The 27,664-nt window shown below is 45.0% G+C and overlaps 1 protein-coding gene across 5 annotated transcripts in view; it reads left to right on the top strand.

Moving 5' to 3' along the window:
- Nucleotides 1–27,664, top strand: part of LOC137534763 (gastrula zinc finger protein XlCGF57.1-like) — a 37,269-nt gene that overhangs the window by 7,804 nt on the left and 1,801 nt on the right. Inside the window, exons 2-6 of one of the 5 annotated variants that reach the window (XM_068256395.1) lie at nucleotides 9,278–9,760; nucleotides 23,593–23,712; nucleotides 25,773–25,943; nucleotides 26,057–26,209; nucleotides 26,339–26,549. In XM_068256395.1, the coding sequence (XP_068112496.1) occupies nucleotides 9,278–9,760; nucleotides 23,593–23,712; nucleotides 25,773–25,943; nucleotides 26,057–26,209; nucleotides 26,339–26,549 (1,138 nt within the window). Of the gene's footprint in view, nucleotides 1–9,277; nucleotides 10,522–23,592; nucleotides 23,713–25,772; nucleotides 25,944–26,056; nucleotides 26,210–26,338; nucleotides 26,550–27,664 lie in introns of those variants that run through there. The other 4 variants (XM_068256398.1, XM_068256399.1, XM_068256396.1 and 1 more) reach the window with 4 other exon arrangements.

Raw genomic sequence — 27,664 nt, 5'->3', positions numbered from 1 at the left:
CCTTTCGGCATGCTGGGGGAGCGATCGTGTCATTGATGGCGCGCGCTTCCCCCGGCAACTGGCTCCACCCACCCGCGTCGACAACCCGCCGGCCGTTTGGAAGCGTCGGCGGGTTGTTAACCCCGCGATCGCCGCTACAAAGTGTATAATACACTTTGTAATGTATACAAAGTGTATAATACAGGCTGCCTCCTGCCCTGGTGGTCCCAGTGTCCGATCCCCCCCCCCTGATCTGCCCCCCCTCGCCCCCTGATCGCCCACAGCACCCCTCAGACCCCCCCCCCCCAGACCACTGTTTGCACCCAATCACCCCCCTAATAACCCATCAATCACTCCCCGTCACTATCTGTCAACGCTATTTTTTTTTTATTCCCTAAACTGCCCCCCTGGGGACTCCTGATCACCCCCCCCAGACCCCCTCCCCCCTGTTTACTGTATGCATCTATCCCCCCTGATCACCTGTCAATCACCCATCAATCACCCCCTGTCACTGCCACCCAACAATCAGCCCCTAACCTACCCCTTGCGGGCAATCTGATCACCCACCCACACCATTAGATCGCCCGCAAACCTGTCGTCAGATCACCTCCCAAGTGCATTGTTTACATCTGTTCTCTTTTCTAAACACCCACTAACTACCCATCAATCACCCCCTATCACCACCTGTCACTGTTACCCATCAGATTAGACCCTAATCTGCCCCTTGTGGGTACCCAATCAACCGCCCACATGCTCAGATTGCCCTCAGACCCCCCTTATCAATTCGCCAGTGCATTATTTACATCTGTTCTTCCCTGTAATAACTCACTGATCACCTGTCAATCGCCTGTCAATCACCCATCAATCACCCCCTGTCACTGCCACCCATCAATCAGCCCCTAACCTGCCCCTTGCAGGCAATCTGATCACCCACCCACACCATCCGATCGCCTGCAGACCCGCCGCCAGATCACCTCCCAAGTGCATTGCATCTGTTCTCTCCTCTACACACCCACTAATTACCCATCAATCGCCCCCTGTCACCACCTGTCACTGCTACCCATCAGATTAGACCCCTATGTGCCCCTAGGGCACCCAATCACCAGCCCACACCCTCAGACCCCAGCCCTGATCACCTCGCCAGTGCATTGCTTGCATCTATTCCCCCCACTAATCACACCTTGAGACACCCATCAATCACCTCCTGTCACCACCTGTCACCTCCTAGCACACCTACCCATCAGATCAGGCCCTAATTTGCCCCGTGTGGGCTCCTGATCACTCGGCCAAACCCTCAGATCCCCCTCAGACCCCCTTCCGATCACCTCCCCAGTGCATTGATTGCATCTATTTTCCCCTCTAACCACCCCCTGAGACACCCGTCAATCACCTCCTGTCACCCCCCTAGCACTCCTATCCATCAGATCAGGCCCAATACAACCTGTCATCTAAAAGGCCACCCTGCTTATGACCGGTTCCACAAAATTCTTCCCCTCATAGACCACCTGTCATCGAAATTTGCAGATGCTTACACCCCTGAACAGTCATTATGAGACGTTTGGTTTCCAGACTACTCACGGTTTTGGGCCCGTAAATGCCAGGGCAGTATAGGAACCCCACAAGTGACCCCTTTTTAGAAAAAAGACACCCCAAGGTATTCTGTTAGGTGTATGACGAGTTCATAGAAGATTTTATTTTTTGTCAAAAGTTAGCGAAAATTGATTTTTATAGTTTTTTCACAAAGTGTCATTTTTCACTAACTTGTGACAAAAAATAAAATCTATGAACTCACCATACACCTAACGGAATACCTTGGGGTGTCTTCTTTCTAAAATGGGGTCACTTGTGGGGTTCCTATACTGCCCTGGCATTTTAGGGGCATTTTAGGGGCCCTGAGGAGTAGTCTAGAAAACAAATGCCTCAAAATGACCTGTGAATAGGATGTTGGGCCCCTTAGCGCACCTAGGCTGCAAAAAAGTGTCACACATGTCATATCGCCGTACTCAGGAGAAGTAATATAATGTGTTTTGGGGTGTATTTTTACACATACCCATGCTGGGTGGGAGAAATCTCTCTGTAAATGGACAATTGTGTGTAAAAAAAAAAAAAAAAAAAAATTGTCATTTACAGAGAGATTTCTCCCACCCAGCATGGGTATGTGTAAAAAATACACCACAAAACACATTATACTACTTCTCCTGAGTACAGTGGTACCAGGGGGTATTCCGGTGCGCGGCTGTAACGCCCCCGGTAGATCCCACTAAAAATGTGATCTGCCAGGAAGGATATCTTCAATCCGGGGATCAGATAGCGATATGTAAGTATGACAGCCGCCTAGTGGTGAATGGAGAAACTACTCGCTGTTCTCTTAGCTCCCTTATTAGTATTTATTGTATTTATAAAGTGCCAACATTGCAGTGCTGGACAATAAATATATACAAGATACAAGAATTACAGACGTAAAAAAGATTATACAACATAGAACAAAGTTATACAAGGCAAACGGTACAAGATACATAATCATGCGATTATTGGCTGGTTAGGTAGGCCCAGTAATACATGTACGAGGCTGTCATAGGAAAGGAGCACACAATCCTGTAGATTACACTAGGGAAAGGAGGACCCTGCCAGAGGCTTACAATCTAAGGGAGGTGGAAACACTAGGTAGGGCTGTGGAATAAATATTCAGCAGAGAGTTAGGGCTTGTTCACATCTAGTGCGTTTTGCGCTTTTTTGAGAGCTGGCGACTTTGAAAAACGCCCTAAAATACCTTGTGCAATGAATCCTTATGGGATAGTTCATATAAGTGCATTTCGTTGGCTTTCCATTCACAGAAGCTCTGCCTGTATAATTTTTAGCGTAATTTTGCTACAATGGAAGGTATAGTAAAAGCGCAAAACGCTAGCAAAATTGCTTTGTGCGGCGATTTGCGTTCGCTATTTTAAGAATAAATACATTGTATTCTTTTTCCGGGTCAAAGAGTTCACTTCCTGACTTGCGTCAGGGAGTGAATTAAAAAATCGCTCTGCAAAATCGCTTTAGAAAAGCGTTTAAAAAAAACGGAGCACGCAGTGGAGTGCCAAGAAGCGCTAAAAAGCATTGCGCACAAAATCGCAAAACGTTGATGTTTGAGATTTCAATTTTAGATGTGAACAAAGCCTTATTGTGTGGTAGGGAGAGGGTAGATCATCTTAAAGAGGTGGGTTTTGAGGGCTTGCTTGAATGTGTTGAAGGAGGAAGCAAGTCTGATGGGCCCCACAGGGTGGGGGCGGCTCTTGAGAAATCCTGCAGTCACGCATGGGAGTGGGAAATGCGTGGGGCAGTGTGGCGAAGGTCATTGGAGGACCGGAGGGGACTACCTGGTGTACACCTGTGAACAAGCTCCGAGATGTAGGTAGGGCAGGTTTTGTGCACAAATTTATACGTCAGGCATAGACTCTTGAAACTTATGCTATATTGGATTGGGAGCCAGTGCAGGGATTCACAGAGGGGAGATGTGGATTCGGAGCGGTGCGAAGAATGGATGAGTCTTGCAGCCACGCTCATAACTGATTGAAGGGGGGCAATGTGTTTCAAGGGCCAGACAGGAGGGAGTTAAAGTAAGGCCAGACAGGGCGGGAGATGATGAGGGCATGAATGAGCAGCTTGGTCGGATCTTGGAGATATTATGGAGGTGGAAATTGCAGGCTCTGGTGGCGTTTTGGATGTGGGGGATGGAGAGGTCAGAGTCCAGCATGACGCCCAGTCAGCGGGCCTAGGAGGTAGGGTGAATGGTTGTGTTGTCGATTGTGAGGTGGAAATCTGGGTGGGGTGCAGCAGCATAGGGGGGAAAGATCAAGAGCTCAGTTTTGCCTAGGTTAAGTTTCAGGAACCTAGCTGACATCCAAGAGGCAATTGTTGAAAGACATGAGGAGACCTTGTCCATGGTGGTGGATGAGATATCGGGAGTATGGAGGTAAATCTGAGTGTCATTGGCATAAAGGTGGTATTTGAAGCCCAAGGAGGAGATGAGTTTTCCAGATGAGGTATATATCAAGAACAGAAGGGGGCCCAGAACAGAGCCCTGAGGGACCATGATTAAGAGTGGGGCAGGGGTTGAGGAGGAGCCATTGAAGGAAGTCCTGAAGGAGCGATTGGATAGGTAGGAGATCCAGGCCAAGGCGAGGTCATGTATGCCCATGGACTATAGTGATTGGAGGAGCAAATTTCTGTACTCGGTAGAAGGGATACAACCAGGGCCGGTTCTAGACTTTTTGCTGCCTGAGGCACACTTATGAGGATGCCCCCCCCCCCCCCCCCCCCCCTATTTGTAATGACCGCACAGCACCCGACAATTTACTCTGCTTCAGTCAGCAAGGGAGCATATGTGACAACGTGAGACATTACATGCTGCAGCTCAACACAATAACACACTGGCTGACTGGCTGAATGCAAATCTGTGACAAACCTACTGCTCACCATCAGCCAGTCGGCTGTCCTCCATTCTTCCTCAGTCAGGACAGCAGTGCCACCACCTCCCTTCTGCTGTGCAAGTCAAGTGAAATACTGCTGCTCTCCTGCCTCCCCCCTCCTCACTTACTGTCAGACTCTTCACACAGCACAACAAGCTGCTTTTCCCCAATGATGATCTCTTCACCTCACTCGCTCTCCTCTTGCTCCTCCTCCTACTCTGACTGCATGCTGTAGGTGTAAACACGCAGTACAAGCATGCTGCCCATGTAAGCTCTGCACTTGATGCAAGTGTTTCACCTTGCTTCATGAGAGAACTGGCCCTGGTTACAACGAATAGAAAGCAACCAGTTCCATGGCAGACATTAAGTTACTTTCTCTGGCAGCAGTAGACTGCTGTAAGTCCGCTGTGTGGGGAGTTTTAAGTTAAAAAACTGAAGCTTTCGTCGTCCAATTGCTTGAGAGCTCCATGAGCTGGCGAATAGGTCCGTTTTGTGTGGTCTGTCACCCTTTCCTTGATTGACAGATAATACGACATAGAGAATCAGCTGATCACATGATCACTGGGTACCCATAGATAAAATACTTGGTGGAGTATCATCTGTTAAATAAGCCATACTCTTTGTACTGCCTGATGACTCATTGCTCCCGCTAGAAATGTGATCTGCCAGGCGGTCAGGTATGGGTAGGGTATCTAAGTATAGTTGCTACAGTATAGGGAGTAGAGTTGCCCCAGTATAGGGAGTATGGTGGCCCCAGTATAGGGAGTATAGCTGTCCCAATATAGCCAGTATAGATGCCCCAGTATAGCTAGTATGGATGCCTCAGTATAGTTAGTATACCTTCCTCAGTATAGCTAGTGTAGCTGCCTCAGTATAGCTAGTGTAGCTGCCCCAGTATAGCTAGTATAGATGCCTCAGTATAGTTAGTATAGCTGCCTCAGTATAGTTAGTATAGCTGCCTCAGTATAGTTAGTATAGCTAGTAAAGATGCTTCAGTATAGTTAGTACAGCTGCCCCAGTATAGTTAGTATACCTTCCTCAGTATAGCTAGTATAGATGCCTCAGTATAGTTAGTATAGCTGCCCCAGTATAGCTAGTATAGATGTCTCAGTATAGTTAGTATAGCTGCCTCAGTATAGTTAGTATAGCTGCCTCAGTATAGTTAGTATAGCTGCCTCAGTATAGTTAGTATAGCTGCCTCAGTATAGTTAGTATAGCTGCCTCAGTATAGTTAGTATAGCTGCCTCAGTATAGTTAGTATAGCTGCCTCAGTATAGTTAGTATAGCTGCCTCAGTATAGCTAGTATAGATGCTTCAGTATAGTTAGTACAGCTGCCCCAGTATAGTTAGTATAGCTGCCCCAGTATGGTGAGTATAGTTGCCCCAATATAGCCAGTATAGCTGCCCCAGTATAGCCAGTATAGCTGCCCCAGTATAGCCAGTATAGCTGCCCCAGTATAGCCAGTATAGCTGCCCCAGTATAGCCAGTATAGGCTGCCCCAGTATAGCTAGTATAGATGCCTCGGTATAGTTAGTAGCGGCCGCCGCTGTGTTACCTTAGCTGGCGGCCGCTTGTTCTTATATATCTTGCTCAGCCCATCTCCTTCTTGCCCCGTCTTCTCTCACAGCAGCAGTTCTCCCGGCTGCTGTGAAGCGGCAGGAAGCAGGGCAGCGGTTCCCATGGTAACGGCGATACGCATCACCGCTACAGGAAGCAGCTCTACTGCTTCTGCCTCTTCACAGCAGCTGGGGGATGTGCTGCTAAGAGAGAAGACTGGGCAAGAAGGAGGTGGGCTGAGCAAGATATATAAGTGGAAGCGGCCGCCAGCTAAGATAACAACGGCGGCCGCGAGAGGACAGACCCTCGGCCCAGCTGCAAGCGGCTCGCGGACCAGCAGTGGGCCGGGGGTTGGGGACCCCTGCTGTACACCATATGAAAGGCCCATCTCCATTCCTCAGTATAACATCATAGTACCAACAAATGAGGAGGAGATACTGTACACCATATGAAAGGCTCATCTCCATTCCTCAGTATAACATCATAGTACCAACAAATGGGGAGGAGATACTGTACACCATATGAAAGGCCCATCTCCATTCCTCAGTATAACATCATAGTACCAACAAATGAGGAGCAGATACTGTACACCATATGATAGGCCCATCTCCATTCCTCAGTATAACATCATAGTACCAACAAATGAGGAGGAGATACTGTACACCATATGAAAGGTCCATCTCCATTCCTCAGTATAACATCATAGTACCAACAAATGGGGAGGAGATACTGTACACCATATGAAAGGCCCATCTCCATTCCTCAGTATAACATCATAGTGCCAACAAATGAGGAGGAGATACTGTACACCATATGAAAGGTCCATCCCCATTCCTCAGTATAACATTATAGTGCCAACAAATGAGGAGGAGATACTGTACACCATATGAAAGGCCCATCTCCATTCCTCAGTATAACATCATAGTACCAACAAATGAGGAGGATATACTGTACACCGTATGAGAGGCCCATCTCCATTCCTCAGTATAACATCATAGTACCAACAAATGAGGAGGAGATACTGTACACCATATGAAAGGCCCATCTCCATTCCTCAGTATAACATCATAGTACCAACAAATGAGGAGGAGATAATGTACACCATATGAAAGGCCTATCTCCATTCCTCAGTATAACATCATAGTACCAACAAATGAGGAGGAGATACTGTACACCATATGAGAGCCCATCTCCATTCCTCAGAATAACATCATAGTACCAACAAATGAGGAGCAGATACTGTACACCATATGAAAGGCCCATCTCCATTCCGCAGTATAACATCATAGTACCAACAAATGAGGAGGAGATGCTGTACACCATATGAAAGGCCCATCTCCATTCCGCAGTATAACATCATAGTACCAACAAATGGGGAGGAGATACTGTACACCATATGAAAGGCCCATCTCCATTCCTCAGTATAACATTATAGCACCAACAAATGAGGAGGAGATACTGTACACCATATGAAAGGCCCATCTCCATTCCTCAGTATAACATCCATAGCACCAACAAATGAGGAGGAGATGCTGTACACCATATGAGAGATCCATCTCCATTCCTCAGTATAACACCCTAGCACCAACAAATGAGGAGGAGATAATGTACACCATATGAAAGGTCCATCTCCATTCCTCAGTATACCATCATAGCACCAACAAATGAGGAGGAGATACTGCACACCATATGAAAAGCCCATCTCCATTCCTCAGTATAACAACATAGTGCCAACAAATGAGGGGGAGATACTGTACACCATATGAAAGGCCCATCTCCATTCCTCAGTATAACACCATGTTAGCAGCACTGTACAGTCCCAGCTAACAGGAAAAGGCTCAGTGCTGTGGGCAGCTAGTGTGGGAATCCCTCTGACAGGAAGAGATGTGCAACCCATTATCTTTTCCCCAGCACTCCTGTCACACATGCCAGAGCTCTAAAACCAAGGGAGAAAAGAAGTAGCCCTGCAAGCACCACGCTAGAACAAAATGTAGCAAATCAATGAAAAATCATCTTTATTGTAACATCAAAAAATGTATATAAAAACATGTAAAAACAATAACGTGGGTCTGGGGTCCCAAATGACAATGATAGATATACCAGCACTAATAATAATGAACAAGGAAAATACCACAGTGCATAGTAAATGTACAAATGCAAATACAATAATCTCTCACAATAGCCAACAAGGGTAAACAACACTGGAGTAGGGAATCATTAAATGTTCCAAAAATGGTACAAAATTGATGTACAATAAAGTGCAAAAGTATGATGAGGTAATCTGTGTACCAAGAGGTAGTGTATATAAACAAAGTGACACTGTGCAGCAAAGGGAAAAATAAATAAATGTATTGTGCAAAAACAGCAATTGTAAACAATCAGAGGCGTAGAAGCATGTGCAAATGATGCACTAAGGTACATGAGGGTAGCAGGGAGCAACCACAATACTCACAGGTGGATGCCTTAGTGCACCTCGCGGGAAGCCTCCTCAGAAGCGGGCGTTTTCCCGCGTGGTGCACTAAGGCTTTCCGTGACTTGGGGTCCCTTCTTTTTCTCCCTTGCCATCCACCTGTGAGTATTGTGGTTGCTCCCTGCTACCCTCATGTACCTTAGTGCATCATTTGCACATGCTTCTACGCCTCTGATTGTTTACAATTGCTGTTTTTGCACAATACATTTATTTATTTTTCCCTTTGCTGCACAGTGTCACTTTGTTTATATACACTACCTCTTGGTACACAGATTACCTCATCATACTTTTGCACTTTATTGTACATTAATTTTGTACCATTTTTGGAACATTTAATGATTCCCTACTCCAGTGTTGTTTACCCTTGTTGGCTATTGTGAGAGTTTATTGTATTTGCATTTGTACATTTACTATGCACTGTGGTATTTTCCTTGTTCATTATTATTATTAGTGCTGGTATATCTATCATTGTCATTTGGGACCCCAGACCCACGTTATTGTTTTTACATGTTTTTATATACATTTTTTGATGTTACAATAAAGATGATTTTTCATTGATTTGCTACATTTTGTTCTAGCGTGGTGCTTGCAGGGCTACTTCTTTTCTCCCTTGGTTTTTGTGGCATTGTTTTAGCTCGTAGCACGCCTAGGCATTTGCTCAGTATTTACTATGTATTGTTAGTGGTGCTTGTTCCCATCTTTTCTATGAACTACATGCCAGAGCTCTGTGACATCAGTTACTGCTGGAGCCGCATACATGACTGCTGTCTGCAGACAGGAGAATGTTGTACATAACTATTATTATTATTTCCCCAATAGATGGACAGGATGTGGGCAGCACCTCGGAGGGACGACTTATCTCACCTCTGGATGACACTGCAGAAGATAATGGCGTCACACAATATTCTCCAGGAGGAAACCCCATTACTGGAAATACACATCACAGACTTTACCATGAGGAGAGATCACCGGATCCTTCTAATCCTGAGGAATCTTCTGACATATCACATCCTATTACCTCAAATATCCATGGCAGATTTAGAACAAAGAATCATTCCAATTCTGAGGGATCTTCTGGCAAATCATGCTTTAGAGAGAATTCCTATCATGTCTCACATCAGAATGTGCATCGAGAGGAGCAGCCATTTTTATGTTCAGAGTGTGGGAAACATTTCATCAATAAACGTGCCCTTCTTACACATGAGAGAATTCACACAGGAGAGCGTCCATTTGTTTGTCCAGTATGTGGGAGAAGTTTCGCTCGGAATTCAATCCTTGTGGCACACCAGAGACTTCACACGGGTGAGCGTCCTTTTTCCTGTTCAGAGTGTGATAAACGTTTCACTGAGAAAGGATCCCTTTTTAGACACCAGAGATTTCACACTGGTGAGCGCCCTTATTCATGTACAGAGTGCGGAAGAAGCTTCATTCTAAAAGCACACCTTCTTCAACACCTGAGAACGCACACCGGTGAGCGTCCTTTTTCCTGCTCAGAGTGTGGGAAATGTTTCAGTAATAAAAGAGATCTTCTTAATCACCACAGAATTCACACTGGCGAACGCCCGTTTTCTTGTTTAGAATGCGGGAAAAGTTTCACTTATAAAAAAGATCTTCTTACTCACCACAGAATTCACACTGGTGAACGCCCGTTTTCTTGTTTAGACTGTGGGAAAAGTTTTATTCACGAAAGATCCCTCCTCTATCATCAGAGAATTCACAACTCTCCTTTTTCATGTCCGAAATGTGGGAAATCTTTCATCAAGAAAGCAAGCCTAGATAAACATAAGAAAGTTCATGATGGCAAGAACTTTTCATGTTCAGTTTGTGGAAAACAGTTTTTTTGCAAATCAGACTTTCTTATACACAAGAGAAGTCACACAGGGGAACGTCTTTTTTCATGCTCAGAGTGTGGGAAACAATTTGTTTACAAATCAGAATTTCTTACACACCAGAGTAGTCACACAGGGGAACGTCCATTTTCATGTTCAGAGTGTGGGAAAAGTTACAGCCTGAAGAAAAACCTTTTAAAACACCAGAGGACTCACAAGAGGTGACCATCCTAGGTGTGGGAGCCTGTTTATTCATAAAAAACTGAATGGATTGTTTTGGTTCATTTTGGCTGTATGACTCTGTGATGTTTGTTTAGTAAAATCACTTTAACCACCCTGGCGTTCTATTTAAATTGCCAGGGTGGCGGCGGCGGCAGGTTTTTTTTTTTCGCAATTTTATTTTTTTCATGCTGCCAACTGAAAGTTGGCAGCATAAAAGCCCACTAGAGGGCGCACATGGTGCGCCCTTCTGATCGCTTTCGGCGATCACAAGTAACAAGAAATCCCGCGGAGAGCCGGGCTTACCCCGTCGCCATGGCGACAATCAGGATGACGTCAGCCGACGTCCTGACGTCATACGCCACCGATCCAGCCCTTTGCGCTTGCCGAAAGTGATTGGTCCAGGCAGCGCAGGGCTGCGTTTTTTCCTGACGCAAGTCAGGAAGTGAACTCTTTGATCCGGAAAAGAATAAATACAATGTATGTATTCTTAAAAACACAAACGCAATTGCTGCACAAATCGATTTTGTGAGCGTTTTGTGTTTTACCTATACCTTCGATTGAGGCAAAATCGCCTCAAAAATGGTACAGGCACGGCTTTGCTGAGCAGATCGGAAATGAACCGCTCAGATGTGAACTCTCTCATAGGGATTCATTGCATAAGCATTTGAGGGCGATTTTGAAAATCGCCTGCGCTTGAAAAAAGGGCAAAAACCCCCTTAGTGTGAACAAGCCCTAAAGGGCACCAGTAGGTAAAACATGCCCTAAATGTGTACTTACCTCAGGAAAGGGAGGTCCCTCTGGTCCTGCAGACGCTTCCCTCGTCATCCTCCACTGGGACATTCCAGCGCTGTGTCCTAAGACCATTAAATAGAAAGTAAAACTGTGAAGTTTAAAAAGACAATTGTTAGGAGTAGGAGGCTAGATATAGTTGTTTATCTCATCATTTAATTTTCAGTTCAGGTTCCCTTTAATGATTTTTTTGACTGTCTCAGGAACAAGTGCAGTGTTCTCCCCAGACTCTTTTAGCCGGGTGCTCCACCTGGCTAATTTTGGTGAGCATCCGGCTGTTATCGGCTCACCTCCTCCTCTGCTGTAAGCATAGTTGCTCACAGAAGCACCGGCCTTCCATTCTCTCATCTCGCCCCACCCGGCTACTTTATCATGCCACCCAGCTGGAAAAAAATTCTGGGGAGAACACTGAAGTGCTGTACAGATGTACTGTTTGGCTTAGCCAAGAAGTACTGCTGTATGCAGAGGGGAGGATGGCCGACAAACGAGAAATCAGCATCCTGCTGCACAATTGGTTCATACGACAGTCTTCATGTAGCAAACCATATATGTTGATCTTAAAAAATGTCTTTGGCCAGCTACATATGTTAAATTCTTATGGTGCATACACACCATCAATTTTGATTGGCCAATTTCACCACTTCCATGTAGCATGAGAGCTTACCTACTCAATCTGTTCATAGTACTCAAACTGGCCCTTCTACTACATGGAGGTGGTAAAACTAGGCAGTAATTGGCCAATCAAAATTGGATGAATGTATGCACCCTTAGCTAAGGTGGCCCAAAATTACCGTCTCTGCCGAGGATTGGGCAGTGTGCATATAATAGGGAAGATCGGTGGGGCTTTTCCATGCAGAAACTCAGCAATGACTTAAAGGACAAATTAGTGCACAGTTTTGGTATGTATTTGACATGATATGGTTTTAAACGAATTGTGCATAAAAGGATTTTGTAAGTAGGGTTTGGTTTTATATGAAAACACCTGATAAATGAATGCACAGCTTTTTATTTCCTGCTCCAGCTTCCTGATCAAACTTCCCCTCCCCCTTCCCAGCAGGTCTAAACCCGTGATAGGCTGTCTGGCAGCAGGGAGGCGGGGCTTCAGCATGCTTGATAATAATCCATGATTATAATTTTTTTTGCCATCTGAGCCAAGAATCTGGTGGGTGTACTGCTTCCCCAAGATGTCATTTAGTGAGCTTTTGTGAGAAACAAGCTCATTGTGCTGTTTCTTCCCCTGCAGTGCAGGACACTGCATGATTTTTTCTCATCTGTTGTCCTTCCTCTTCATAGAACAGCACTTGATGCTTGGCTGTAACTGAGCTGCGTGTCTGTACAGAGCTCATCCCTAGAACTGTTCAAACTAGAATAGGGGCGTGGTTCTACCCCTCGGTGCGATCAGGCCACCCTCACTGTGCTTAGGCTGCTCCCAGTAAGGACCACTGCATGAAAGATAAAAAAAACAAGACAAGAGGTGCTCTCTGAAATGCTTGTAAACAAACAGTCATGTCCCTGCCAGGGCAGGTCTCACCTGGTTTTCGTGTGGCTGACTGTAGTACTCAGCCAAGTAGCGTCTTTGTCCCTCTTGGGTAAGCTGGGGACCGAGCTCTCTGGAGGTCTCGCCATAAGGCACGTTGATACAGCCAGCGTCACAGGCGGTGCGTCATCCACATGCATGTCGCCGTCAATAGTCAGACTATTGACTTGATAAAACGGAGGGTGGACCTCTGTGAAACGCTTTGTCTATTCCAATAAAGCTTTTAATCTTTAAGCTCCCCCCCCCCCCCCCATGTTCATTCATTGCCGCTCTCTCCAGCAGCTGCTTTTTTCCTTCTATCAGACACTGTTGTGACCTCCAGGCAGCGCTCGCTGCGGGTATACTGCTAGCAAGCAAGCGTCCTGGTTTCCATGACGGCAACATGCATGTGGATGACGCAGCGCCTGTGATGCTGGCTGTATCAATGTGCCTTACAGCCAGACCTCCGGAGACCTCAGTCCCCAGCTTACCCAAGAGGGACAAAGACGCTACTTGGCTGAGCACTACTGTCAGCCATACGAAAACCAGGTGAGACCTGGCCGTTTCTTTACAAGCATCTCAGAGCACCCCTCTTGTCTTGTTTTTTTTATCATCCCTAGAACTGGTGTTTGAGCACGCATACATTTTCTTGTTCTAAACAAGTACTATATCCAGAGGTTTACTACATCAGAGTTTACCAGAACAAGATTCTACAGAAAAAAAGGAATTATTTCTCAGTTTACAGCCATTATAGTTTTAAAATAAAACATGCTACTGTTGGTAAAATCCACACATTTTATTTACCTATTTGTCCTGGTTATTACAACATTTAAATTTATGTCCCTAGTACAATGTGTGGCATCAATATTTTATTTGGAAATAAAGGTGTATTTTTTCAGCTTTGAGTTCATTTAGACCACAGATGTCAAACACAAGGCCCGCGGGCTGAATGTGGCCCTCCTTGCCATTTTAATGTGGCCCTCGAGCTTCAAATGCCTATCACTGTAAGAAGTGAAAGGACAACAGCACATTGCTTTCCCATCCAGAGGAACATACTGGTGACTGGCTTTCAAACTGAAACCTTGTCAGTTTGAGCAAGGGTGCAACAACCTACATTCCACCCCCAGCCACCCTCCCCTAACAAAATTGGCATGGGGCCCACTCCTGGGATCCAAGCCCCCAACCCCTTCAGTGGGTGGTAAATCGCACACCTTTACTCCCTCCCCATCACCATCTCCCCACATTGCAGAGTAGCGCAGCGGTGTAATATTTACTTGCTCCGGCCATGCATTGTGCCTCTTCTGTTCTTCCTGGAAGTGGCACGCTCTGTGCTTCCATACCTACTTCTCCCAATCACGTGACATGCCTCAGGAGTCAGAGGTATGCAGCATAGAGCCAGTGGCTGTCGGAAGGATCAGGACCACTTCGTTTAAAACTGTTCCATAAATGTTAAATCTTAATAAAAATTTTGGCCTGTGACTTGGACAATGTTTTAGATTTTGGCCCCTTATGTGATTGAGTTTGACACCCTGGTTTATACTATATCACTAATTACATGCCTGAATTTGCAAAAATAACAGTAATATACCCTCATGACATACATATTAAAAAGTTGAGTCCCTAAGGTGACCATGTATTTTTTTTAAATGACACTTTTTTTTTATTACAAGCCAAGTTTTTTCGGTAACTATGGGGAGAGGTAAGGGGTTAATTAATGGGGAATTGTATGTATTTTTATTTCATTTAATGTATGTAGGAGTAATTTTACTATGTGACTACTAGACACACACACTATTTTTATTTCATTTAATGTATGTAGGAGTAATTTTACTATGTGACTACTAGACACACACACACACACACACACACACACACACACACACCCACACACACCCACACCCACACCCACACCCACACACACCCACACACACACACTCACTCTTTATATTCCTGTGTACTGTGTTTGTTGAATGTTTACTTTGTCAATGGCCACCGGTACCTCACTGATGCTGGTGAGCACTGATCACAAGCACTTTGATCAGTGAATAGGAACATGTGGTCCAATCAGTCTACAAAGGGGCAGCAATGGGAGAGCATACGGGAGCACGCGCACAGACAATTGTGGCAAGGTACATATATCTACTCCACTGGGAGCTAAGATGAATTCTCAAGGAGCGTAGATATACTGTTGCAGAACCAAGGAAAAGCCTCAGGGAAACGGATGCCATCCATATGTCCTGATAGTGAGTGATCACTTGCTGCGGTGGTGGTTTTTTTTTCCAAATTGCTCTGACAGTTGGTAATTTGGTCTGCTTTTGGCACCAACCAGAAGAAGCCGTCGACCTTTAAAGCAGATCTAAATGCCCAGGCATGTGGTGGAACTCAGTGGCACCACGATCCCGCCACCATATTGCGATCAGGAGAACACCTGGAGTGCGGAGAGAGCGGTAGCGCTAAGCAACTGAGCACCCATGGCCTATTAGATCTGTTTCAAAGGCACTGATATTCTCAATGTATCCAGTTCAAACTCCTAATTCTTTCATACAAAGCTCTCCACAAACTGTTCCCTACATACATTTCCTTACTAATCTCCAGATACCATCGCTTCTGGAAACCTTTGCTTCTCCCATGAGACTCTGTCCAATAGTCTGGTCACCTCACTCCCATATCCAGGACTCCTCACAAGTGTCACCTCTCCCTTGGAGTTCTCTCCCATGGCTTGGTCATTATGTGCCGGACCTGCACATCTTCAAATACTTCCTTAAAGCACACTTCTTAGACAAGCTCTTGGTATAGTCAGATGCTGAGGTTCACTGCATCATGTGCTAACCCTTTTGTCTCTTCATCTAGTCAGTGTGTCTAGACCAGGCATGGGCACACTTGGCTCTCCAGCTGTTACGGAACTACAAGTCCCACAATGCATTGCAGGAGTCTGACAGCCACAGTCATGACTCATAAAGGCAAATGCATTGTGGGACTTGTAGTTCCGTAACAGCTGGAGGGAAAAGTTTGCCCATGCCTGCTCTAGACTGTAAACTCACAAGGGCAGTGGCTGCTCCCACTCTCTGGAACTGCAATTCTCAGTCTATCAAATTTGCTCCTACCTATAACACAGTAAACGGGGTCCTAAAGGATAACTGACCTGACAGGGATATGGAGGCTGTTATATTTATTTTTATTTAAACAACACACATTGCCTGGCTGTCCTGACGATTCTCCCCCTCTAATACTTTTAGCCATAGACCCTGAACAAGCATGCCGATCAGATGTTTGGCTTAAATCTAACTGCATTTGCAGTTAGTCAAGCTCAAGACACGCAGCTCAGATACAGCCAAGGATTGGGTGCTGTTCTGTGGAGAGGAGGGATGACAGATGAGAAACAAGCATGCAGTGTCCTGCACTGCAGGGGAAGAAACCGCACAATGCGCTTGTTTCTCACAGAAGCTCACTAAAGGACATCATGGGGAAGCAGTACACCCACCAGATTATTGGCCCAGATGGCAAAAAACCATAATCATGGTTTATCCAGCATGCTGTGTCAGCTGAAGCCCCGCCTCCCTGCTGCCAGTCAGCCTATCACGGATTCAGACCTGGTGGGAAGGGGGAGGGAGAGTTTGATTAGGAGGCTGGAGATTGCAAAGCAGGAAATAAAAAACTGCATTTATTTATCAGGTGTTTTTATATAAAACTGTAACCTTCCTTACAACATCCTTTTATGCACAATTCATGTAAAACCATATCCTGTTAAATACATACAAAAACTGCATGAACTTGTCCTTTAAAGGGAACCTAAACTGAGAAGGATGTGGATTTTTCCTTTTAAAATAATACCAGTTGCCTGACTCTCCTGCTGATTCTGTGTCTCTAATACTTTAAGCCACAGCCCCTGAACAAGCATGCAGATCAGGTGCTCAGACTGAAGTCAGACTGGATTAGCTGCAGGCTTGTTTCAGGTGTGTGATTCAGCCACTACTGCAGCCAAAGAGATCACCAGGACTGCCAGGCAGCTGGTATTGTTTAAAAGGAAAAATCCATATCCCTCTCAGTTTAGGTTCCCTTTAAGTCATTGCTGAGTTTCTGCATGGAAAAGCCCTGGAGATCTTTATGCCTCATACACACTGGCTAATCCTCGGCAGAGACATTTTGGGCCACCTTGGCTGCAAATTTAATGTGCAGCTGCCCAAAGGCATTGTTTAACTATCTGCCTATGTGGTTCTCTACATGCAGAATATCGTACAAACCCATTGTGCAGAAGGCGGCCAATTCATCGGCACTCCTCCCCTCTGTATAGAACAGTACACGCTTCTTGGCTACAGACGAACAATACGTCTGTACAGCACTCATTCCTGAGACCATCAAGCAACCGTTAAAAGAAACCTGAACTGAAAATAAACTGATGAAAAGCAATTATATCTAGTCTCCTACGTCTAAAACAAAATCACTTTTTTTTAAATTACAGTTTTATTTCCTGTTTCAAAGCTCTTTCCTTTTTTCAAAGCTATTTTGGTGGACCCAGCGCTGGAACAGCCCAGTGGAGGAGGACGGGGGAAGCCACTGCAGGCTCTTGAGGGGCATGGCTTGCGATGGCGAGTGAAGAAGCACTGCTATTCCCACAGTGTTTCAGCCAATTGCAGGAGACCCTTTGAGCTGTACATCCCATATGTCCCGCAAGAAGAGACAATTTTTTCCTTGGCACACCCTCCGGTGAAGAAATAAGGCAGAATTTAAGCATATTTCACCAAAGAAAAACAAAAGTTTGCTTTCTTAAAACAGAAAGAATTTGCGATAATTCAGGTTGGCGTGAACTCTGACATGTCTCCCAGTGCAACACTGCTGAAATATGCAAATTAACCATTGTTGTCCTTAGAAGCTAAACACACCTCCAGAACCGCTGGAATGCAATGATGTGTCAGCTTGTAATTAGTACAGAGCCATTATAATCCAACATGAATACAGACTGTTTTGGATTGGTTGATCCTCATCAGTTCATGGCATGGATTAATTTGGCTCTATGGAGTAGGGCTTGAAACACCCAGAGGTACAGACTAACCAGCAAGCTCATAAAAAAGTGCAAATCACAGGCCCTCCCATCTTCCCAAGATAGTGGCGGGCACCAGAGCGCGCAAAATGGAGCTGCTCCATGCCCTGGATGCAGCCTCCCGATCCAAAACAGAGCACTCTGAATATGGAGGCCACCACACCAAAGGTACCTGTCATTGCTCTGAGAAATCCCCCTCCTGAGTGGTCTCCACTGCTCGTGCAACCTTTACTTCGGGTGGCCATGCCTTTGAGAATGGACATTGCGGGGAACATCATTTCGGTGGGTCTACAATGCCAGCTAAAGCCTCCAAAACTGAAGCCCGCTTTCCTAGTAGGCAGCGTTTCTCCCAGTCCTCTAAGTCCCATCACTGCCATAGTGACCCCACTCTAACTCTTCGAGGCACTCGACAGAAGTTAGGGACATAAAGGACCTTTTGAGCTCCATCGCCACCACTAAAGATATGCCAGTTAATTCACCAAAGTGCGCTAAATCTATTGTGCACAAGCAGCATGGGATAAAATTAGGGTGCTTTTTACGCGCAGCCCTGCCAGCTCAGTGCATGCTTTTAATTTACTTGCAGTCCTTTTAATTGCTGCGTGATGTGCTGTAGCATGACCGTGGTTCTTCACTAGAGCGGCTGCTACTACATTGATTAATGTAGTAACAGCCACGTTAGTGAATTTTCGCGGTCATGCTACTGCACATCGAGCAGCAATTGGAAGGATCACGTGTAATTTAAGACTGCTTTTCTGTGCAGTAGGTTTTGCGCACTTTAGTGAATCAACCTGAAGGAGAGATAGATCTCCAAGCTAGAGAGAACTCCTATAAGGCCCTATTCACAGTGGTCAGTTGCATTGCAGAACAATCCTGCATGTCAACTCACTGCCCATACATTTCTATGGGTCTGTGTCTGTTCACAGTACTGTGTTGTAACTGATCACATTATTCTAGCTCGCTGCATGCAGGCTTTGTATTAAAGTCTATGTCCAGTCTTCATTGCAGTTCACAGTCATTATAACGCGCACGTTAGAGTTCATGATTTGGAAGGCACAGTAGAAAAAAATGCAAACTCAGCTAGATGAAAATCATGCTGCTATTCTCTCCCAGGCTTTACAATCCCAAGAACGTAGCCTCCAGACGGACAAAAAAATAAAAATGTTTTTATGGGTTAAACTGCAGACATTACTCTGGTCTGTAGTTCTCAAATTCTCCAGAAGGTGGTGAGCTAACAGACAGGGAGGGGTGGAGCATAGAGACAGGAAGTTCTGGGTTAGAGGGAGTAGAGAGCAGACATTGCAGGAACTGGCAGCAGAGGAGGTAATAAGATATCCTTTGCTGATCATATATTCTGGGGCTTGTAATTTGAGAAGCAGGGCATGTGTCAGAGAGACATGCTGGGGATTTTTAATTATTGCAAATAGCTTCTGTTTTAAGAAAGTAGCATTTTAATTAAGCATTGTTCTTTAGTAAGAGGGCTTTTCAATCTAGTGATTCTGGGTCCCCATCATCTATCTTGGGTATCATTTAGTACTGGTCCAAGCCTTATCCCATAGAGCTATATTAATCCCTAAAATGCACTGATGAGGACCATAAAGTCCAGAACACGCTGTATGCATATTGCATAGCTCCCAACTGTCCCTTTTTTGGAGGGACAGTCCCTTTTTGGTAGCCCTGTCCCTCTTTCCTCATTTGTCCCTCTTTCTATGTAAATATATATATTTCTTTATTAACCCTCCTGGCGGTTTATTAAAATCCGCCAGGGGGCAGCAAAGCCGGTTTTTTTTATTTTATTTTTTTTCATGTAGCGAGACAAGGGCGATCGGAGATCTCCTGGAGGGCTTCCCCCGTCGCCATCACCAACGTCGTGACGTCAAAGGGGACTCCGATCCACCCCACAGCGCTGCCTGGCACTGATTGGCCAGGCAGCGCACGGGGTCTGGGGGGGGCTGCGGATCGGCCGGTAGCGGCGGCGATCGGATTGCACATGCAGCTAGCAAAGTGCTAAAAAATTATGCAAATCGGCCCAGCGGGGCCTGAGCGGTGCCTTCCGGCGGCATAGCCCGAGCTCAGCTCGGGCTTACCGCCAGGAAGGTTAAAAAATGTGTTTGACTCTAAACTTTATTCCCAACCTTTAAATTGATATATTACTCATTTTAAAATGTTAACATGAAGGAAAATGAACCAGGATAGAAAGGAAAAGTGTGGTTTGAATTATAAAACAACATATTTTTCTTATGAAATCTTTATGGTATGCGTGACTAGGGTTGTGGTGGGGCGTTATCAGGGGTGTGGCAGGGGCGTGGCTTAAGTGTCCCTCTTTCTCATTTCAAAAAGTTGGGAAGTATGATATTGGATTGATGTGGTTCTGTAAAATGTACTACACACCAGCGATTCTGAATGTATGCCTGGCTTTAGGGACATAGAGTGATGATATGCATATTTGAGAATATCATCATGGGAAACTACACTTGCTTCCTTAAAACTGTCTGTCCGTGTATTGTTTTGCTTGTGCCTGTTAGGGCTCGTTTCCACTATAGCGAATCCGCATGCAGGCACCGCATGCGGATTCGCATAGGCAATACAAGTGGATGGGATTGTTTCCACTTGTGCGTCGTGCGGGTGCGTTTTGGCGTGCGGGGGAAATCTGCACGGCAGAGGCGTCAGATTTCGCGTGCGGCAGGAATGCGGGCGAATCGCCCGCAATGCTTTTAATAGGGAAATCGCATGCGGCTTTGTCATGCGGATTTCACGTGCGATTTCGCATGTAAAGCTATGGAGCTTTACACAGGCAGTGACATGGTTAAATTCGCCTGGTTCCTTGCCATGCGAAATCGCATGCGGAAACGCATCCGCATGCAATTTCGTCCGCGGTGGAATCCAGGTGATTCCGCACCGCAACAGTGGAAACGAGCCCTAAAAGGTCAACTAAAGTGAGAAGAATATGGAGGCTGCCATATTTATATCCTTTTAAACAATACTAGTTGCCTGGCAGTCCTGCTGATATATTTGGATGCAGTAGTGTCTGAATTACAACAGAAACTAGCATGCAGCTAATCTTGTCAGATCTGACAATGACGTCAGAAACACCTAATCTGCTGTATGCTTGTTCAAGGTCTGTGGTTAAATGTATTAGAGGCAGAACATCAGCAGGACAGCCGGGCAGCTGGTATTGCTTAAAAGGAAATAAAAATGGTAGCCTCTGTATACCTCTCACTTCAGTTGTCCTTTAAGCAACTGCCAAGTCAAATTCCTTGTAAGTGCAAACGTATTTGGCCAAATAAATTGATTCTGATTCTGAAATATCTTCTGTTTTAAGAAGGCAAAATTATACTCAGTATTTTTAGTTACACAGATATAATGCCTGCAGTGTTCTCCCCAGAGATTTTTTTTCAGCCGGGTGGCATGATGAAATAGCCGGGTGGGGCGAGATGAGAGAATGGAAGGCAGGTGCTTTTCTGCACAACTCTGCTTACAATGGAGGACGTGAGCCGATGACAGACGGGAGCTCACCAAAACTAGCCGGGTGGAGCACCCGGCTAAAAGAGCCTGGGAAAAACACTGGCCTGGTACACACAATGAGATTTTCTAGCAAATTTACTGCCAGATTGATTATTTCCAACATGTCCGATCTGATTTACGATCGATTTTCCATTCACTTCTTTGGAAATCAGATCAGATATGTTGGAAATAATCAATCTGGCAGTAAATCTGTGAGAAAATCTCACTGTGTGTGCCAGGCATAAGAGATAGAGGGCATACTTGGACTTATCCTTATATGAACAAAAGAGATGCCAGTAAGATATGATGGGATTTGTAGTCCCATAAAACCTCCTTTGTAGTTTATACAAATGGAAAAGATAATGATTTTTTTTGTGTTTTCAAAACCACAATAGAGAGATGGTAATAGAGGACATGCTGGGATGAGTGGTTCTGCTTATCTAAGAGAGAGACACCAGTGGGACAGACAGTGACTTGTATTTCTACAAATAGTGCATGCTGGGACTTGCAGTTCTACAGGTCAAACAGAAACCGTGAGAGATACCATTGGGGAATGTTGGGACTTGTATTTCTAGAAATAAGAAAAAGACACTGTTGAGACCTTTCAGACCTTGGGATTCTAGACCCTTTAAGCTAACCCCCTTTTGCTGCAAAGATAAATGGCCACAATCTTCAAATAACAGATATCGGTTAGATACCAGTGTGGTGGCTGAATAGTGTAATGGTTAAGGACTCCGCCTCTGACACAGATGACCTGGGTTTGAATCTTGGCTCTTTCTATTCAATAAGACTGCGCCTATTCATTAAGGAGGCCTTGGGCAAGATTCCCTAAAGCCCAATCTACACGATACGATTCTTTGTACGATTCGATTACGATTCTATTTATGATTCGATTAAATCCGACATGTCCGATCGGGATTCGATTCGATTCAGTTCGATTTGCTATTGCAAAACAATTGCAAATCGAATTGCATCGAATCGAATCCCGATCGGATTAAGGAGGCCTTGGGCAAGATTCCCTAAAGCCCCATCTACACGATACGATTCTTTGTACGATTCGATTACGATTCTATTTACGATCTGATTAAATCAGACCTGTCCGATCAGGATTCGATTCGATTCAATTCGATTTGTCATTGTTTTGCAATGGCAAATCGAATTGAATCGAATCGAATCCCGATCGGACATGATGGATTTAATCAGATCGTAAATAGAATCATAATCGAATCGTACAAAGAATCGTATCGTGTAACACTGCTACTACCTACTGCGTGCACCCTAGTGGCTGCAGCTCTGGCGCTTTGAGTCTGCCAGGAGAAAAGTGCGATATAAATGTTCTGTGTCTTGATGAAAAGCTTGGCTGAAGGCGATAACAGCAGGTACTGCATGTGACTTTTGTTTGGCTGTGTACTGTCCTGCTGTTCGGAGTCCATTCAGGTAAAGTCTTTCCATTCTCTTTCAGTTATCACACACAATACAAGGACCAAAATAACATGAGTAAATTAAAGGATATGTGAAAGTGGAATGGTGGATATATATGTATATAAACAAAACAGAACAGAAGAAGGTGGATATAATAAAAGCCTGTAATATGTCTAAAAATAAAAGGAGAAAATCTGAACTGACATTTACCACAAGTAAAAGTAAATGGTAGCAGGGCGCTGCATAGAAAGTGGCACAATAGTAGCAGTAGTCACTGTGTTTGGCAAATCCGGATGTTCACAACAGCCAGTTATTGAAACAAAGATGTAGACTGCTCGAAACACAAGATGGTTCCTGTCTCAGACACTCCCAATATGTAAAGGCCCTTCTCATTATACTGCAGATTGTAAGTATTATAGATTGGGCAGCATGGTGGCGTAGTGGTTAGAGATCTCGCCTTGGTGCGCTGGGTCCCAGATTGGAATCCCAGCCAGGACAACATCTGCAAGGAGTTTGTATGTTCTCCCCATATCTTTGTGGGTTTCCTCTGTGCACTATGGTTTCCCACCTAAATTGGCCCTAGACTACAATACATACACTATATGATATAGACATATGACATGGTAGAGATTAGATTGTGAGCCTCTCTGAGGGACAGTTAAGTGACAAGACAATATACTCTGTACAGTTCTTAAAATATAAAAAAACTGCCTTACCATACTGGATCTGCAGCACAGGCAGTAATATACTCCCATAATAATACAGTCTAGAGTCATATTCTGGCCCAGATAACATCCTGCTTATTATCCCTTTACAGAGAAGAGCTCCCTGCAAAGATTACATGACCACATCAGTGAGGATGGAGGAGGACCGGAGTCACATGGCTAAGAAGATACTAAACCTCACCCTGGAGATCGTCTACCTGCTTACTGGAGAGGTGAGGAGATTTCTGGGAGGGTCAGGTGACTTAAAGAGAATCTGTATTGTTAAAATCGCACAAAAGTAAACATACCAGTGCGTTAGGGGACATCTCCTATTACCCTCTGACACAATTTCGCCGCTCCTCGCCGCATTAAAAGTGGTTAAAAACAGTTTTTAAAAGTTTGTTTATAAACAAACAAAATGGCCACCAAAACAGGAAGTAGGTTGATGTACAGTATGTCCACACATAGAAAATACACCCATACACAAGCAGGCTGTATACAGCCTTCCTTTTGAATCTCAAGAGATCATTTGTGTGTTTCTTTCCCCCTGTTCTCATGCACTGAAGTTTCAGGCTGCTTGTTTCTTCTTGCAAACAGCTTTGCCCTTGTCTGTAATTCTTCAGTATGTGAAAGCCCAGCCAGCTCAGAGGACGATTTATCCAGCTTGTAAAATATAAGAGAGAAGAGAGAAGCTGCTCTAATCCCAAATAACACACAGGCAGTGTGCATGGAGGAGCCTGGAAGGGGGAGTTCATAGCAGAACCACAACACTGAAGAACTTGGCAGCCTTCCAGACACAGGCCGACAAGTCTGACAGGGGAAAGATACATTGATTTATTACAGAGACAGTGATAGTATAAAGTGCTGCAGTAAGCCAGAACACATTAGAATAGCTTTTTGAACTTGTAGGATGATAAAAAACAGGATGCAATTTTTGTTACGGAGTCTCTTTAATTCATTATGTATTACCTATACTCAGGCTTGATGTGGAATTTCGATCCCCGGTGTCTGAAAAGGGCCAGAGTCGCAGACTCTGAGGAGTCAGAGTTTACCTGAGCAGACTACAAAAACTGAAAATAAGAATGCCTGCAGAATATGGTCCAGGTTTTGTAGCCTTTGTGTTTGCTCAGCAGGAAAAGCATAAGAAAGTGTCCGAATGTAGATCAGAGGCATAGATGGGGGGGACTCATGGCAGACAGATGAAGTCAGGGTGTTGGTGCAATGTTTGATTGTGCTGCCCTATGTCACTGAGCTGCTCCTCATCACACACATGCTCAGTATCAGTTTTGTTAGGAGACATGCACAGTATTGATATTTTCATTATATGAAAGAGAAAGTGAGAATCGGCACAAGTTGTCTGACTGACAGTACATGGAGTGACAGTTGCAATGGCTGTGCCTCCAGAGCACAGATTCCAGTAGCATAGAGAGAGACAAGATCCAGGCACCAGCCAATAATCAAAGTAGGCCCTTTTTTACTGCATTACATGTCCGTTGCTGTGAGAAGGAAATAAAGGTGACACTTTGATTATTAACTGGTGCCTGGATCATCTGTCTCTCTATATACGACATTTTCGTAAGGCTTACGGCGCTAACGAAGGGGCTAATTCATGAAGCGGCACTGCTATAGCAGCACGAGCTCCATGACAGCACCGCAAGCTAAATACAAAGCTGCACTCTATGCTCGGTCTTGCAAGGTAGCGTGCTTTCCTTAGTTACACACTCTGCTTATATAGCAACACGCGTTTGCCAGCCACTGCTGTGAAGTATCACGACACTTCACTAGAGCGGCTGCTACTATGTTAATTGACATAGTTACTATGTTATTAACAAGCTTTAACTAACATTAAATGGAACACTTTAACTAAGGAAGGCACGCTACGCTGCAAGACCGAGTGTAGCGTGCAGCCTTGAATTTAGCTTGTGGTGCTGTCATGGAAGCTTCATGAATCAACCTTAGTCCCCATCAGTGCACATGCCCATAGATGCACCCCTGATTCATTAAATGTTAGGCACAAGATCACCGCAGCCACACCTCCACACCTCCTACACACACCAGATTTAAAGGGTAGGTTTGGGATCAACTCCTCTTTCCCCCACACCAAAAGCCTATATTGTGCCAAATTGCAGACCCACTGGTTCACAAGATAGGTGCATATATCATATCTTTGGGACTAGCAGGGCTGGGGGGCTGCAAGTTTATCTTTGCTACATATAGATACACTTAGCTAGAGAGGCGAGGAGGCTTTCTGGAATTTACATGGATATCATGTATTCTGTATGTGTTTACAAAGGATTATGAAGTTGTGAAGAAGACATCTGGTGAGCTACTAACATCTAGGAGCTGTCTCCATGGGTCATACCCCATTACAGTGCCTTCACCTCACTCCTTGATGGCTGAGAGAAACAGTGGGAAGAAGATTCTAGAAATCATCCACAAAATGATTGAGCTGCTGGCAGGAGAGGTGAGCAGAGCTGGGAATTATTCAGTAATAGCAAGAGATATGTCCGCATTATGGTTGTATCATTGTGTGTGTCACTAAGGTGCAAGGATGTCCCTGTCTATTTCTCCATGCAGGAGTGGCAGCACTTAAATGGACATGGGGAGATCTCCAAGGACTCCATGGCGGAGAATCAGCCAACTCTCAAATCGTCTACTAAGAAGAGAAGCAATTGTTTTTATTCCCAGGATTGTATGCAGGAAGGTCACACCATCCCCCACCATTATCAGGCAGGTGGAACTGAGGGTTTTACACTCCGAATGGGGCTTCATACAGAATGGGAAAATACTCTTTTATGTAGTATGTCACTTAGTTCTTCTGTCTTTAAAATATTGTTTTCTATCATTTCATTGTTTCAGAATGAAGGTTATGTTGATTTGAAAGTTGAGGTTAAAAAGGAAGAAGAGATATATGTAATTAGTGATCAGAAGTCTATGGAGGAGGATGATTTGAAGAGGACAATTAAAAAGGAAGAAGAGTCATATGTGTTGGGTGAGGAGCAGTCTATGGAGGAGGGCGACATGATGGGGTCTATTAAACAAGAGAAATGTAATCTGGATATCGTCGAAGGTGAGAAAACACATGTTTAACCCTCTGGGTGATAATCCCGAGCTGAGCTCGGGGTAAGCCGCCGCAGAGCATTTCTCAGGCCCTGGTGGCCCGATTTGCATAATTTTTTTTTGTTACACGCAGCTAGCACTTTGCTAGCTGCGTGTATATACCGATCGCCACCGCTCCGTGCTGATTCGCCGCTACCCGCCGCCCCCCCCCCCTCCCCAGACCCAGTGCGCAGCCTGGCCAATCAGTGCCAGGCAGTGCTGAGGGGTGGATCGGGACTCCCTCTGACGTCACAACGTTGTTGACGTCGATGACGTCATCCCAATCGTCGCCATGGCGACGGGGGAAGCCAAACAGGAAATCCCGTTCTGAATGGGATTTCCTGTTTGCTCTGATCGCCGGAGGCGATCGGAAGGGATGGGGGGATGCCGCTGCACAGCGGCTATCATGTAGCTAGCGCTAGGCTAGCTACATGATTTAAAAAAAAAAAAGACTAATAGACAGATTCAGAGCGAGCAGAGGCAGTACAACATACATACAGTATAGCAAAACATGTACATCTAAAGGGATGTCAGGATGCCTCTTACTATTGTAATGCTGTCTCTGCACTGAGTTTTGTCTATTGAAGCTGGTAAATTACTGAACTTCTACCGCACCTGTGAACATTTTTATGAATTAGCACACAAAAGTCTAAAATACCGAATGCAGTGATTTACTGAGCCCTTTACATTTACCGCACTGTGTGCTATGAATCAAGGCCATAGTTCAGTATATACAGTAGCACTTAAAAAAAAATAAAAAAATTAATTAATTGCCCCCTGTGCACTTATGACAAGACAAATAACATTTATATCGTGCTTTTCTCCTGGCGGACTCAAAGTGCCAGAGCTGCAGCCACTAGGACGCGCTCTATAGGCAGTAGCAGTGTTAGGGAGACTGGCCCAAGGTCTCCTACTGAATAGGTGCTGGCTTACTGAACAGGCAGAGATTCGAACCCTGGTCTCCTGTGTCAGAGGCAGAGCCCTTAACCATTACTGATATACTGAACCCGGTTTCATATCACAGAAGTGTTCTTTTTAAATAATCCTGTGGACAGATGGTTAAAGGGACCATATTTATTTATTGGA

This window comes from Hyperolius riggenbachi, chromosome 10 (genome assembly GCF_040937935.1).
Source record: "Hyperolius riggenbachi isolate aHypRig1 chromosome 10, aHypRig1.pri, whole genome shotgun sequence".
NCBI lineage: Eukaryota > Metazoa > Chordata > Amphibia > Anura > Hyperoliidae > Hyperolius > Hyperolius riggenbachi.
This window is presented reverse-complemented; position numbering and strand designations above follow the sequence as displayed.